This window comes from Chelonia mydas, chromosome 11 (genome assembly GCF_015237465.2).
Source record: "Chelonia mydas isolate rCheMyd1 chromosome 11, rCheMyd1.pri.v2, whole genome shotgun sequence".
Lineage (NCBI taxonomy): Eukaryota > Metazoa > Chordata > Testudines > Cheloniidae > Chelonia > Chelonia mydas.
The window spans coordinates 38,027,231-38,042,732 of NC_051251.2; the positions used below are offsets into that span (position 1 = coordinate 38,027,231).

At 40.1% G+C, this 15,502-nt stretch overlaps 1 protein-coding gene across 3 annotated transcripts in view; it reads right to left on the minus strand.

Moving 5' to 3' along the window:
* The window catches only part of LRP2 (LDL receptor related protein 2), a 182,220-nt gene that overhangs the window by 3,920 nt on the left and 162,798 nt on the right, over positions 1-15,502 (minus strand). For 2 of the 3 annotated variants that reach the window (XM_037912394.2, XM_043525115.1), the window contains exons 72-77: positions 13,609-13,699; positions 12,977-13,044; positions 12,714-12,834; positions 9,906-10,035; positions 3,215-3,325; positions 2,448-2,555 (exon numbers count right to left, since the gene is read on the minus strand). In XM_037912394.2, the coding sequence (XP_037768322.1) occupies positions 2,448-2,555; positions 3,215-3,325; positions 9,906-10,035; positions 12,714-12,834; positions 12,977-13,044; positions 13,609-13,699 (629 nt within the window). The remainder of the gene's footprint in view (positions 1-2,447; positions 2,556-3,214; positions 3,326-9,905; positions 10,036-12,713; positions 12,835-12,976; positions 13,045-13,608; positions 13,700-15,502) is intronic. The other variant, XM_043525116.1, reaches the window with a different exon arrangement.

A 15,502-nucleotide genomic window follows, 5' to 3' on the forward strand; every position in this document is an offset into this window, starting at 1 on the left:
AATTATTGTTATTTTAACTAAAGCAGTATCCACAAGGTAAGACGACAGCAGATAAAATGACAACGTTTATTTATAGAGAGTAACTCTACATATGGACTCTACACAAATCAAATGGAAAAGAAAAACCAGGTGTGAAATTATAAAATGAGAAATTACTGTAACAACTGAGCAACACTCAAGTATATACAGGAATACAAATCCCTGTGAGCTCTGCCTGGAAACTGGGGTCCATCCAAAAGGAGCAAATTGTAGAATCAGGCCCTAAAAGAATGCTGACCTGTAAACAAGAGCCACATCACTAACGAAAGTAATTCAATAGATTTCTCTTAGCCTCAGTTTCCAGAGAAGTTCCAGGGATGCTCTATCATTCTGCAGCATCAGCATTTACACACACATGCTGTCAACTCAATGGGCAGGATAACTTAGCACCTAAGCTAAACACTCAGCCTTTCAGTCCACTCACCAGATAAGCCTGGGACTTTGCTTCCACCACAAGCAAAACCCTATCCTGACTGCCTTAACGGGCCTCCTCTGCCCCTCAAGAAACCTTCAATAGTGTGCACTTTGTTATCATTTTGTTAGCAACGGGTGTACAGCCAGCAAAATATTCTCTGGCGCATGCCCACTGAAATTCATTGTGAACCTCAACTGGTAATTTATGTGAGAGATGTGCTGAAGAGTAGGATAGCCTTTGCTTATATGTATTCTCAGAAATAATAATGTGACTTCCAGGAATCACTTGACTAAGCTAGGTGAGAAGATTCTTTGATGTCCAACACTGAAAATACTCAACAATACTCAAAACAACCGTTCTGTATGCAGCTGATGCATGAAATTGCAATGTTTAATGTTGCCATGGTTATAAGTAGAATATAAAAATATGATTAAACTACACACATGATAAACCTCTTACATTTTCATTACAATGAATCAGATTTCAGTTATTTTAGATCAAAGTGTAGTGTTACTGTCTATGAAAAATTGAACATTTTTATGCACATGTATTTCAGTAGGGATTTGTTTTTTAATTGTTGAATGTATGAATGTTTGTTAAAAATATCACTTATCTTGTGAGTGGGAGGGAGCAGATCCTCAGCTGGTGTAAGCTGTCATAGTTCCACTATTGTCAACAGAGCTATGGCAATTTACACCAGCTGAGGATCTCCCTTCTCACATTGCAACTTTCATGCTGAGAGAAGGCCCTGAAAAGAGAGGGTTCTCATGGAAACACTGGTAGGCTCTTCACTGCAGAGGTACAAATGCTGCCATTCAAATGCACTGTCAATGTCACAAGCATAGCCAGTGCTGGAGAGAAACAGAGAGAACCCTGTGAAGCCATCTGGGACTGAAACAGTCTTAGCAGGAAATAAAACTTGACAAATTTTAGCAGCTGGTTGCTACAACTGTCAAGCATACTCAGTATTCAGAAGTGTTGACATCTGTGCTGCAGAGACAGGGAAGAATAGCAAAAAGGATTATGGGCCATATCCTTTGAGGTACAAATACTTTCTGTGAGGTGCCAAATGCCCTCAACTCCTCTTTAAAGGCTTGTCTAAATGGCTGTAAACCAGATTTAAAGGTATGTAAGAGTGTCCACACACAGAGTCATATTGGTTTAACTAAATCAGTGCCCCACCATATCTTTAGTTACACTGGTGCAACTTTGTGGGTAGATCGGGTGCCTAATTAGAAACACACAGCTGGCCCATGCCAGCTAATTCGGCCTAAGGGGCTGTTTGATTGGGGTGTAGACATTCACAATTAGGCTGGAGCCTGGACTCTAGGACCTAGAGCCATTAGAGGGTCCCAGAGCTCAGGCTGAAGCCTGAGCCCGAACATCTACACCACAATTAAGCAACCCCTTAAACCCCATGAGCCTGAGTCAGCTGGCATGAGCCAGCTGCAGCTTTATAACTGCAGTGTAGACATACCCAAGTCAACATTTAATCCCTGTGGCAGTGCTGTGTTGGAACTGTGCCTGAGTGGAGCAGTTGCATAGCATGATCTCTGCACTTCATGAGGAGGCAAACTCTGCACAGACTGTAAATAGACTAACATGAAGTGGATACTTGAGTTGGACAAGGGAAGAGAACTCTTGCAGAGATGCTTTGACAAAATCCTTGTACAGGAGATGAAGAAGAACTTGCATGCTAGAATAGCAACAGCAGAGGGGATGAACTACAGCCTTGTTACTGTCATATAAAGCCTGATTAGTTGGACTTTGTGCAATGAGACGTGTCAATTTCACTCCAGGTCATTATTTTACGCAAAGTGAAAATTATCTTGCACATCTTTCCTGCATTAGGTGTGAGAGTTCAGTTATCCTAACACTGATCACAAATAAAACAGTGCTCTGAGTTTGCAGCACTGAAGGGTTTTCAAAGACTAAGAACAATACAGCAATGAATTAGCGCTGTTCTAAATTTTTAAAAGCACCATTGTGTTACCTGTTTTGTTTCTGTGCTTACAGGAGGTTGCTGTGCACTAGCAGATATTGCAGCAGAGTAGACAGGATTTTCAAAATTCTCATTTTCCTCACTATTCGATGCTGTTACCTGTTCATAAAAATAATTTAAAAGGGTAAAGATAAAGCCCTGGAACAATCCAATATAACCATTTAAAGTGAAAGCTCTGTCAAGGCCAACACAAAGCTGTAGGGGAGGGATAAAGAGAAATGATCTGAATCTCTCAAAGTTTCATACATGAGACATGTTAGTTTTCTCTTCCAACCTTGGTCCTAAAAATAAACACAGTTTTCTGTAAAGCGGTCAGATCCCCGGCACAGCTGACCATAAAGTTTAAACAGATTTTTGGGACCGTTCAGTATAAAAAATAATGAAATCTCTGGACACAACAAATACATTTGTTAAAATTCAGAAAATACTTAGAACCAAGCCATTTGATAGTAAAATTGAGAATTTTAAATTAATAAGATGGGGGGGAGGGGTAGCTCAGTGGTTTGAGCATTGGCCTGCTAAACCCAGGGTTGTGAGCTCAATCCTTGAGGGGGCCATTTAGGGATACGGGGCAAAAAAAAATCTGTTGGATGATTTATACAGTTCCTAGTAATGATGAGAAAAAGTTACGACCCACAGACAAACACTGATATAATAATGAAAAAAGAAATTGGAGAAAGAAAGATCCAGTGCATAGAAGAGGAACAAGGACGTAAGAAGAAGGAAAGAAGAAAAGCAACACTCAATTTCTTTCTTACACATGTCGGCTGAGCTACATTCACTACACTGGCTCCACCTTCTCTAGTTGTATACATTGGATTTTCAAATGTGATTGGCTGCTTCCCTGACTCCACAGCAAAGTTTTCATTCTGTGAAAAAAACCCACAGTATAATATACATATAACATAGCCAGCACTTTGTAATCTAATCGGTTAGCTCAGGGAGAAATACATTTTTATTTTTGTAAAGTTATATATGAAACTCAATGTGTAACTTTACCATGCATTACTCCACTCGACTTAATTGTCTATCAGATCACCGAGTACATCACATTCAAAGCCTGAACACATAATAATGGCTCATAGTCCATTTCATAGCTAGGCAAAAAAGAAACATTTCAATAATTTCCTCAAAATGTGTTACAAAGAGGAAGAATGGCTTCCACAAATCTAGCCTTCAGGAGCAAGGAAATGTCAAAAGAAGCATAATCCCAAAACAGGTGTTTCACTGTAGAGGCTTCAACGTGACATATAAATTAATCATTCATATCTGAAATACTAAAGAATGGGATCAATTCACATTACCCCATTTGGGAGATTGCTATATTTTTCTGCAGAAGAAACACAAGTTCATCTGCTCATTTAAAAACCTATAAATTATGTCAGAAATACACCATGTGTTTTTTTCTGCAACAGTAAGCTGAACTGCTTTATGAGTTCTTTCCCAGTGAATTGTGAGAGAGCTTGTCTGTCCTTTCTGGGCACATGGGGGGATTGTGGGAAAGCACTGGAGGACTTGCAGTACTTGAGTGGTTCTAACCTGCGTTCACGTGACAGAGTGACTACGTCAGCAGCTAACAGCAGCTAGTTGTACTCTGTGTTGGAGTGTACCAACCTCACACTGGGCCTGCAGGTAAATGAGAGCTGTGGGCACAATCAGCCTCACATCCGCTACACCTGCAGTGAGTGTCAAACCTGGAGGGAGAAGTTAAATGAGTTGAACCTGGCTCAGTTAGGGCCTGACTAGGAATGAGAGCAAATCTCTGGCTCTCACTCAATGAGAGAAGCCTGGTTGGAGTTAGGGAGCTGAGTGGGACAGCTAGCAGACAGGGAATCCCTGAAGGAAGGTACATCTGTTGGAGGAGAAGGTATTTGTGTGTGCTTGGTTTTGTATTGGTAGTATTTGTATGTGTAGAGGTTTGTAGGGGCTTTGTGCTGGGAGAGAAGCTGAGCCCTGATTAGGGGGCGGGGCTTCACTGACTAGGGGTCCTATAAAGGTAGCAGCCAGTCAGGCAGCGGCACAGACAGCTGCAGCGGCACAGGAGCCAGCAAACAGGGGAGTTTGAGTGGGAGTTTGTCTTGCGGTGCTTGTGTTGGGTTTGGTTTTGCTGTGGGTGGTGGTGTTTTGGTGTGGTTTGTGTTTCCCAGATTAACAGGATTTAGGTGGGAAGGATATGACAGATACAGAGGTGGCAGTGGGAGTGACCCATGTAGCAGAAGACACAATGAAGATGACTGGATGTGGAAGCTGTGGTATGTACATGATCCTGGAGGGGGCACCTGGTAAGAGTTTTGTCTGCATGAAGTGCCGTCTGATAGAGCTGATGGAGGAAAAGATCCGAGGTTTGGAGATGCAGGTGGAAAGTCTGGTAGAGTTTAGGAAGGGGTTTGAGCAGATTATGGAGCAAAGACATGAGGTATCTGAAGGGAAAAGCTCAGACTTGCAGATGGAAGCAGGACTAGGGAATTCTGAGGGGAGACTGGGTGAGGAAAGTGGTCAGTGGAAGCATGTGACTAAAAGAACTAGGCAGAGGAAAAGACGGGCTAGTGAAGGAGAAATAGAGCTTAAGAATAGGTTTGCAGAGTTGGAAAATGAAGAAGGGGCTCAGCAGGTAGTCACTGAAGGTGACAGGGCAAGGAAGAAGAGAGGTTAGTCCTATAGGAAAAGGGGAAGAGTTAATGGAGATTACACCAAATATGAGCCCCAGGAGGATACAGGATGGGTTAAAAAGGATTACAAGGGAGAATGGGAATGGAAAGAACTTGCAGCCAGAGGGAACAGGGGATAGACTGGAGAATAGCACAGTCACTAGGAAAAGGCAGGTCTATGTGATTGGGGACTCTTTACTGAGAAGAATAGATAGGCCTGTAACCAGAGCTGATCCAGAAAATAGGAGGGTGTGCTGTCTTCCGGGTGCTAAGATACGGGATGTAGACCTGAGGTTGAAAAGGATTCTAAAGGGAGCGGGAAAGAATCCCCTAATTATCCTTCATGTGGGAACAAATGATACGGCTAGATTCTCGCTGGAAAGTATTAAGGGAGACTATGCTAGGCTGGGGAGGACGCTTAAGGAAATTGAGGCTCAGGTGATCTTTAGTGGGATTCTGCCTGTTCCTAGAGAAGGGCAACAAAGGTGTGACAAGATTATGACTATCAATAGATGGCTTAGGCAGTGGTGCTATAAGGAGGGCTTTGGGATGTATGGCCATTGGGAGGCATTCATGGATAGAGGACAGTTCTCTCGGGATGGACTTCATCTGAGTAGGGAAGGAAATAGACTTCTAGGATGGAGGCTGGCACAACTGATTAAGAGAGCTTTAAACTAGGAATTTGGGGGAGATGGTTGGGAGATGTCCAGGTAATCTCCACGCCAGAATTAAGCATAGAGTGGAAAGAAAATGAAGTAAGAGTGGATACAGCTGTAGGTAGGAGGAAGGGCAGTGTAGATACAAGTCTAATAGGTTATACTGGTAGTAAAATAACCGTGCCTAATAGGGTACAGAATGTGAGTGAGGCTAAACAGCAAAAATTAAGATGTTTGTACACTAATGCAAGGAGCCTAGGTAACAAAATGGAGGAACTAGAGTTACTGGTGCAGGAAGTGAAACCAGATATTATAGGTATAACAGAGACCTGGTGGAATAGTAGTCATGACTGGGCTACAGGTATTGAAGGGTATGTGCTGTTTAGGAAAGACCGAAATAAAGGTAAAGGTGGTGGAGTAGCACTGTATATCAATGATGAGATAGAATGTAAAGAAATAAGAAGCGATGAAATGGATATGACTGAGTCTGTCTGGGCAAAAATTAAATTGGGGAAGAAAACTATTAGAGCCTCCCCTGGGATAGTGCTTGGGGTGTGCTATAGACCGCCGGGATCTAATTTGGATATGGATAGAGCCCTTTTTAATGTTTTTAATAAAGTAAATACTAATGGAAACTGTGTGATCATGGGAGACTTTAACTTCCCAGATATAGACTGGAGGACGAGTGCTAGTAATAATAATAGGGCTCAGATTTTCCTAGATGCGATAGCTGATGGATTCCTTCAGCAAGTAGTTGCTGAACCGACTAGAGGGGATGCCATTTTAGATTTGGTCTTGGTGAGTAATGAGGACCTCATAGAGGAAATGGTTGTAGGGGATAATCTTGGCTCAAGTGATCATGAGCTAATTCAGTTCAAACTGAATGGAAGGATTAACAAAAATAAATCTGCAACTAGGGTTTTTGATTTCAAAAGGGCTGACTTTCAAAAATTAAGGAAATTAGTTAGGGAAGTGGATTGGACTGAAGAATTTATGGGTTTAAAGGTAGAGCAGGCCTGGGATTATTTTAAATTAAAGCTGCAGAAGCTATCGGAAGCCTGCATCCCAAGAAAGGGGAAAAAATTCATAGGCAGGAGTTGTAGACCAAGCTGGATGAGCAAACATCTTAGAGAGGTAATTAAGAAAAAGCAGAAAGCATATAGGGAGTGGAAGAAGGGAGGGATCAGTAAGGCAAGCTACCTTATTGAGGTCAGAATATGTAGGGATAAAGTGAGACAGGCTAAAAGTCAAGTAGAGTTGGACCTTGCAAAGGGAATTAAAACCAATAGTAAAAGGTTCTATAGTCATATAAATAGGAAGAAAACAAAGAAAGAAGAAGTGGGACCGCTAAAAACTGAGGATGGAGTGGAGGTCAAGGATAATCTAGGCATGGCCCAATATCTAAACAAATACTTTGCCTCAGTCTTTAATAAGACTAAAGAGGATCTTAGGGATAATGGTAGCATGATAAATGGGAATGAGGATATGGAGGTAGACATCACCATATCTGAGGTAGAAGCGAAACTCAAACAGCTTAATGGGACTAAATCGGGGGGCCCAGATAATCTTCATCCAAGAATATTAAAAGAATTGGCACAAGAAATTGCAAGCCCATTAGCAAGAATTTTTAATGAATCTGTAAACTCAGGGGTTGTACCGTATGATTGGAGGATTGCTAACATAGTTCCTATTTTTAAGAAAGGGAAAAAAAGTGATCCAAGTAATTATAGGCCTGTTAGTTTGACATCTGTAGTATGCAAGGTCTTGGAAAAAATTTTGAAGGAGAAGGTAGTTAAGGACATTGAAGTCAATGGTAAATGGGACAAAATACAACATGGTTTTACAAAAGGTAGATCGTGCCAAACCAACCTGATCTCCTTCTTTGAGAAAGTAACAGATTTTTTAGATAAAGGAAACGCAGTGGATCTAATTTACTTAGATTTTAGTAAGGCGTTTGATACGGTGCCACATGGGGAATTATTAGTTAAATTGGATAAGATGGGCATCAATAGGAATATTGAAAGGTGGATAGGGAATTGGTTAAAGGGGAGACTACAACGGGTCCTACTGAAAGGTGAACTGTCAAGTTGGAGGGAGGTTACCAGTGGAGTTCCTCAGGGATCGGTTTTGGGACCAATCTTATTTAATCTTTTTATTACTGACCTGGGCACAAAAAGTGGGAGTGTGCTAATAAAGTTTGCAGATGATACAAAGCTGGGAGGTATTGCTAATTTAGAGAAGGACAGGGATACCCTACAGGAGGATCTGGATGACCTTGTAAACTGGAGTAATAGGAATAGGATGAAATTTAATAGTGAGAAGTGTAAGGTCATGCATTTAGGGATTAATAACAAGAATTTTAGTTATAAGCTAGGGACGCATCAACTAGAAGTAACGGAGGAGGAAAAGGACCTTGGAGTATTGGTTGATCATAGGATGACTATGAGCTGCCAATGTGATATGGCTGTGAAAAAAGCTAATGTCATCTTGGGATGCATCAGGAGAGGTATTTCCAGTAGGGATAAGGAGGTTTTAGTACCGTTATATAAGGCACTGGTGAGACCTCACCTGGAGTACTGTGTGCAGTTCTGGTCTCCCATGTTTAAGAAGGATGAATTCAAACTGGAACAGGTACAGAGAAGGGCTACTAGGATGATCCGAGGAATGGAAAACTTGTCTTATGAAAGGAGACTCAGGGAGCTTGGCTTGTTTAGCCTAACTAAAAGAAGGCTGAGGGGAGATATGATTGCTCTCTATAAATATATCAGAGGGATAAATACCAGAGAGGGAGAGGAATTATTTAAACTCAGTACCAATGTGGACACAAGAACAAATGGATATAAACTGGCCACTAGGAAATTTAGATTAGAAATTAGACGAAGGTTTCTAACCATCAGAGGAGTGAAGTTTTGGAATAGCCTTCCGAGGGAAGTAGTGGGGGCAAAAGATCTATCTTGCTTTAAGATTAAACTCGATAAGTTTATGGAGGAGATGGTATGATGGGATAACATGGTTTTGGTAATTAAATATTCATGGTAAATAGGCCCAATGGCCTGTGATGGGTTTTAGATGGGGTAAGATCCAAGTTACCTGGGAAAGAATTTTCTGTAGTATCTGGCTGATGAATCTTGCCCATATGCTCAGGGTTTAGCTGATCGCCATATTTGGGGTCGGGAAGGAATTTTCCTCCAGGGCAGATTGGAAGAGGCCCTGGAGGTTTTTCGCCTTCCTCTGTAGCATGGGGCACGGGTCACTTGCTGGAGGATTCTCTGCTCCTTGAGGTCTTTAAACTACAATTTGAGGACTTCAATAGCACAGATATAGGTGTGAGGTTTTTTTGTAGGAGTGGTGGGTGAAATTCTGTGGCCTGCATTGTGCAGGAGGTCAGACTAGATGATCATAATGGTCCCTTCTGACCTAAATATCTATGAATCTGCAACAGGGAGCCCAAGGGAGCTGGGAAGCAGTGACAGGAAGTGAGCCCGCCCAAGATTCTGCATGCTGGTGGAGGGGCCTGCAGGGAGCAATTCATAGTTTTATCATGTAAGACTCGAAAAACAGTGCTATTTCTCAGACACAGCGATACATCAGCCTGGATAAAATCTGACATGTCCAAAAACTGATAGAAACATCCAGGATTTGTACAGACTTCCAGCAGCAGTGAATTTCACAAGTTTACAATCCGATGCAGAAAGTCATTTTTCCTGTGACTGGTTCTGAATATTATGTCTGAAGTCTCAGTTATGTATAATATTACTGGGGGGCGGGAAGCGGGAACCCTTGTAACTTGCACATTTTGACTTGTTCCACGAGATGCCTGAGTACACAAAGACCTTTGCAGGGAGATCTAGTAATATCTGTAGAATTAAAGGACTAAAGTGCCCATTCATTCCCTGATGATATGCTGAAGTATTTCCAGAGTGATTAATTTAATTTCTACCACATAAATCTTGAGAAAAGTATATTATCTCAAAGAACAGTCTTTGCTTTCACTTCTTTAGAATAACCTAATTCAATATTCACTTCTTTGTTTATAGCGCATTTATCACCTCATTGTCTTTCTGTATAAAATTCTTCCGTGTGACACACAAAACAGTTACAAAACAAGGGAAAATGTTAAAGATGATTTTGGAATTGAGCCATACCATCTGCATTGCTCTGTCTATAGTAGAATCAGCTCCGAAGCCAGACACACCGATGTCCATACTCACATCCGCTCCAGATCGGAAGGTCACCCCATTGCCATTTTCAGTGGACTTTACAAGACTGCTTAAGCTTCAAAAATAAAAAATCAATTATTTGGACAGTAACCTTTTAAATCAAATGTTCTGTGTGATTGTTGCTAGGAAACTTGAAACATTCTCTCTATAGGCCAACTCCAGAAGGCTTACTTACTCTTCACTTCAGCGAACCTCTCATTGAATACAATGGCAGTTCTGGCCAAATAAGGAGTAAGAACCTCAGGGTTTAGTTATATACAAGATATACTGAGTCATTAAAAAAATAAAGGTATGCTGACTACAATTTGGTTAGTCTTATTTTCAATTTTGTTTTCCTGACAAATTCATAAATTCATTGTCTTTTTAAAACATTTTACAATTCAATAGTATAATTCTTATTAAAACCTTAGGGCCAGATTTCCATAGGGCAAAAGCCCAAAGCATACACAAAAATGTCATTATAATTGTATATCAAACTGGAGGATAAAATTTCAGGAATTGTGTGTATATATTAGTTGTCTATGCATACAAATAACCATTTAGGTTCCTCATGGGTATTTTCACGTAAATGCCTAATTTGCACATGCTGTTGGGATAACTGCAGGTGCAAATTAGGCTTGCAATTGTATGAGCAATGTTAGAAATTGGGTGAGAGGAAGAGTATAAGTTCTAAGTAATATGAACTGTGGCCTTACACATGAAGATATTAGCAGTGGTCAAAACCAGGACCTTCAGCAACTAAAACAGAGGCCTTAACTGTAGAGTTAACTCAGGTTATCTATACTCAAGTTACTTCTCTCGAGTTAACCTGGCTTGAGTGAAAGTACCCACACTGCTAAATAACATTAAAGTTGCTCAGTCCACACTGGCACTGACCTCACTCATGCGTGGCGATAAGACTTCTGGGGGCATATCACATGGTTCTTTGCATGTAAGTAAGTTGAGCTGCTCTATGAATTCTTTCCCAACGAACTGTGGGATAGCATGTCTGTCCTTTCAAGGCGGAAGGTATTGGAGGACTGGCAGCACTGGAATGGAGCCAGCCTAGGTCCATATTTCAGAGTGGTTGTGTTAATTTCTACTTTGAGCTTTAGACTATAACCTCCGATGGGCTAGTCATTTCAAGTTAAAAGCACCACCATGCTCCAAATAAGGATTTTTGTGTGTGGACTGGATTCAAGTTAGGAGCAACACTCAAGTTATAATTCAAGTACACTTTACAGTGAAGACAAGCCCTACGTGTTGAGCTAAAAGAGTATTCCTTTAGATGTCTGTAGCAGGCTTTTATAGTTGTTGGAACTGCCAGCAGAACACACGACCACATGCACTGAGACAGTGCATTACATAGGGAGAGCCTACTAGGAGGAGTTGAACAATGACAGACTTTAGTGCTAAGTCATACTCATTGAAAAAGATTTTAAAATGAGACCCAGTAGTTAGAGGAATGAGATTTAGAACTCTATTTCGGTGGACCCCATTTTCATGGAAATTGACACCAGTCAAAGTCAGGTAAGTGTTTTAAAACTTTCACTTAGTATCTGGTGACGCAATGACCATTTCCATGAAACAATACAGAAACAGAATATTACTGTCAGCAACCAACAGTTAGAACTCTAACACTTTTTCTCTCAGGGCTGTTCTACAACAGTTTTTGCACCCATTTAGCTGTATCAGCTCAGAAACCAATATAATTAAGTTAGTGTGATCACTAGTGTGGATGCAGTTATAATAGACATAGAAGTGTGTATATGGGGGTTGCTTGTTTTGGCATACCAATATAAACACTTTTTTATGAGTATAACTAGGTCCGAGTCCACATTACAAGTCGCACTGACTTAATTATAATGGTTTGGAACCCACTATAGTTACATTGGTTCATACACTGTACAGTATATCTATATACTGTAGTCTATACAGTCTGTAGACTAGCACCCAGGCACAAATTTGCGCGTGCACACACACACACACACACACACAAGTTTGATCTGCAGCTGAAAGTGTCATTTCTCACCCATGTACTTCAAGAACCAATTTTAAGTTTGAAAGGAAAAAGGAGTAAATGTTTTAAATAAAATAGATATTTTGAAAGAAATGTTTCAAAACCTGTTTGTGCTCTGAGCCCCTTCTTTTTAGAAGTATTTTCTTCATCTCCCTTCTTTCACTTTAAAATGTCAAACTTTTTAAAAAAATGATAATTCATGAAGTTGAGTTTCACTGGATTGCTGTGCTTCTAACATGGCCAGTGATCTGACAGAGGTCTCCTGCCTCACAGAAACATGAAACATGTGGGTATTTGGCATAGCATTGCTTGCAGGTGAGTACAACATTACAAAAGAGCTCATCTTTCTAATGGTTAAAGAGTTCCTGTATCTAACTTGCCTGAGTTGTAGTCTTATAACCTTTGATAAAGTAATGAAAATAAACATATTTAGCCATCCCTCTGAAATGAATACCCAGTCTAAAAAGCATGTTATATTTATTTATGTGAAAACTAATTGGGGCCCAGAGTAGTGTGACAATCTGGTAATCTTTGTTGTCAGGTATGACCAGCTTTGCTATTAACTGGCAGCAGAAATCTTTAGGAATTGCTTTAACCCTGCACTTCCCTTGTGTCAGTAAAACTATTATATAGTAGACATATCATATCCTTAAGAAACATTCAGTCACAAATGTAAACAAATGTAAACATCTGGTATACACACTCTAAACAACTACCTGTCTTGTGAAACGTACCTTGGTAGTTTGGGAAGTGCTGGTAAGAGGGAGCCTGTCCGTCTGTAGTTAAAGAACCCTCCAACTGCCAATGCTCCAATTATTATTATTAGAATGACTGTCAACAACACTGTTACTGCTGCTACGAGAGATAGAAGAGTAAGTAAATATTAAAACAAGCATACCTTAAAAGTTAAAAAGAGCCTATCAGAAGTATAAGGTTGACCTTAAACTGACACATGACTTAGCTCAGTCACCAAGTTTAATATATACTTGAAGCTTACTTGTTCCAGGAGGCACTCCCTTTGACAATCCTATTTCACAATAATTTCCCGTGTAGCCATCAGAACACCTGTGAATATAAGGGAGATAGTTTGACCGTCTGTCTTTTATTAAGTCTAGCGGGTAAGCTTTATTATTATATTTTGTAATGTTTACAGACAGGCAGTAGAGTTCAACTCACTTCATAGTAATTACATGTTTCACTGACTGTAAAAATAATATACCTATTATCTGCTCAGAAATAGACATACAGTAATGCTGAGTCAGAAACTAGAGTAATTAAAATCCGGAGATTTGGTTTCCGTGGAGCATTGGCGGCACCTACTGGCTTATACCTCTGTGCATTTACAGTTCTTTTCCCCCTTCACCAAATTTGCCTTTATTTTATAGCTTGTACTAGAGAACTCTTTATGGTTTGCTTTTTTTTCCTTTCCAAACCTTTTAGTTTCAAACTACTTATTTGCTAATGTTTTATGGTCATGTGCATTTTTCCTACCATTGCTACAAATATGCTATTATCAATGTGTTAAATCTTCTGTTAATGCATCATTGTAACTACATTTTGAAGAACTGAACCCTAGTGTGATGCTAAACCAGCAAACTCTGACCTACGACCACTACAACATTGACTTACTTGCATTTGGGAAGATCATTTTCATCAATATAGCATGTTCCTCCATACATACACCTACATGCTGGTGGCATTGTTGGAGGGGATTCAATGGCTGCAGAAATGGAAAGCCATGCATGTGTTAATAAGCCATACTCAGCAAGGCATATGCTACCATGCAATTTTTTAAAATGTACTTTTAGGGCCAAATTTCAATCAGGCTTGTAATTTTGTGCATGCAATCACCCAAACTGAGTGTGTGCTAACATTTGCATATTCAAACTCAGATGCAGTTTTTTGAAAATATTGCTCTTAAGGCCAGGGACATAGGTTACTATATTTACTGTCCTGCCAAAATACCATTTTTAATCCTGGTAAAACTTCTGTTCTTGCATAATAAGGGGTTATTCAGTAAAAATGGTTCAGCAGCATCAAGAAGGGTGCAGGTTTCAACATTTTTTCTTGCATATAAAATGAAGAAATGTAAATGAAAATTGATGGACACTGCAGTGTATGCTTCTAACACTGGAAAGTGGAAAGTGATGGACACAGCAAAGTCAGGTCAAGCAAATCTCCTGTTCCCTGCCTGCAGGGCTCAAAATTCAGAATGCAACATTATCCTACCTCATCTGTCCCAAACTCCTCTTTAAGCCAGCTGGCAGATTCCGTCCCATAGGGATGGGCATTAAGTGATTTGTCCAGAAATGATGCATTTATTTTTGGAGATAATGAGGGCAATAGTGGATGGAAACTTGCTTTTAAACAGGAGGAGGGAACCTCTGATGTGCCCCAATTAGGAAAATGACAAAAGGGGAGAAATCCCAAATCCGAGGAGTCGCCATTTATTATCTACATTGTGCTCTGTCAGCACAAAGCAGCTCAAGCTCCACATTATTCAGCACTGGAGCCCATTAAACGTCATGCTAGTGCTTCAGTCACTCTTCAGATATCACCTGAGGCTGCAACATTGTCTGACTTGGACCAAAGACACATCCATATAATATTGGATTGGTATGTTTTTTTAAGAGAAACCCACATTCTTCTGAGTAGCAGCCGTGTTAGTCTGTATCCGCAAAAAGAAAAGGAGTACTAGTGGCACCTTAGAGACTAACCAATTTATTTGAGCATAAACTTTCATGAGCTACAGCTCACTTCCTCAGAATGCATCCGATGAAATGAGCTGTAGCTCACGAAAGCTTACGCTCAAATAAATTGGTTAGTCTCTAAGGTGCCACTAGTACTCCTTTTCTTTTTCCACATTCTTCTGATGTTTTGATATTGAACCTAATGAAGATCTTCAAAAAGAGAGTAAGTTTCTTTAAAGTATAATTTTACTGGCCTTAATTCGAATTTCGGGAAATCTACACACTAAAAAGCATGGTACAAATATTACGGAAAAGGTCTGAATCCTCTATGCTTTTATAGTCTATAAATGAAAGATGCATTTTGGCTCTCTCTTCCTTACACTTACAACCTAGATATACTAGATGGGCTATAAAAGTTTTAACTACTTTTCAATCAGAAGTAGTCCATTCCTGAAACCTTTACTCAAGCAAAACTCCTATTCGTGTCAATGGTAATTTAGCTTATATAGGGATCCCTGATTTGGGGCTAAGGTCTCTCCTTCCAACTAGAGGCCTTAATTTGGGAAAATGATAAAAAAACAAGCAAAACTATATCTGACAGATATGACAATTAATTGGGTAAGCCCCACTGTGTAGTTAGGTATTACATAAAAAGCTTAAAGCAAAGTTCCAAACAGGAACAGAAAATTGAGTCACTGGGCCCAATATGGTAAAATACCTTTTGTTGTACAATTATTTTTTTCCAAAACAAAATCTTCACCTGGCTTCAGAGTAGCAGCCGTGTTAGTCTGTATTTGCAAAAAGAAAAGGAGTACTTGCAGCATCTTAGAGAC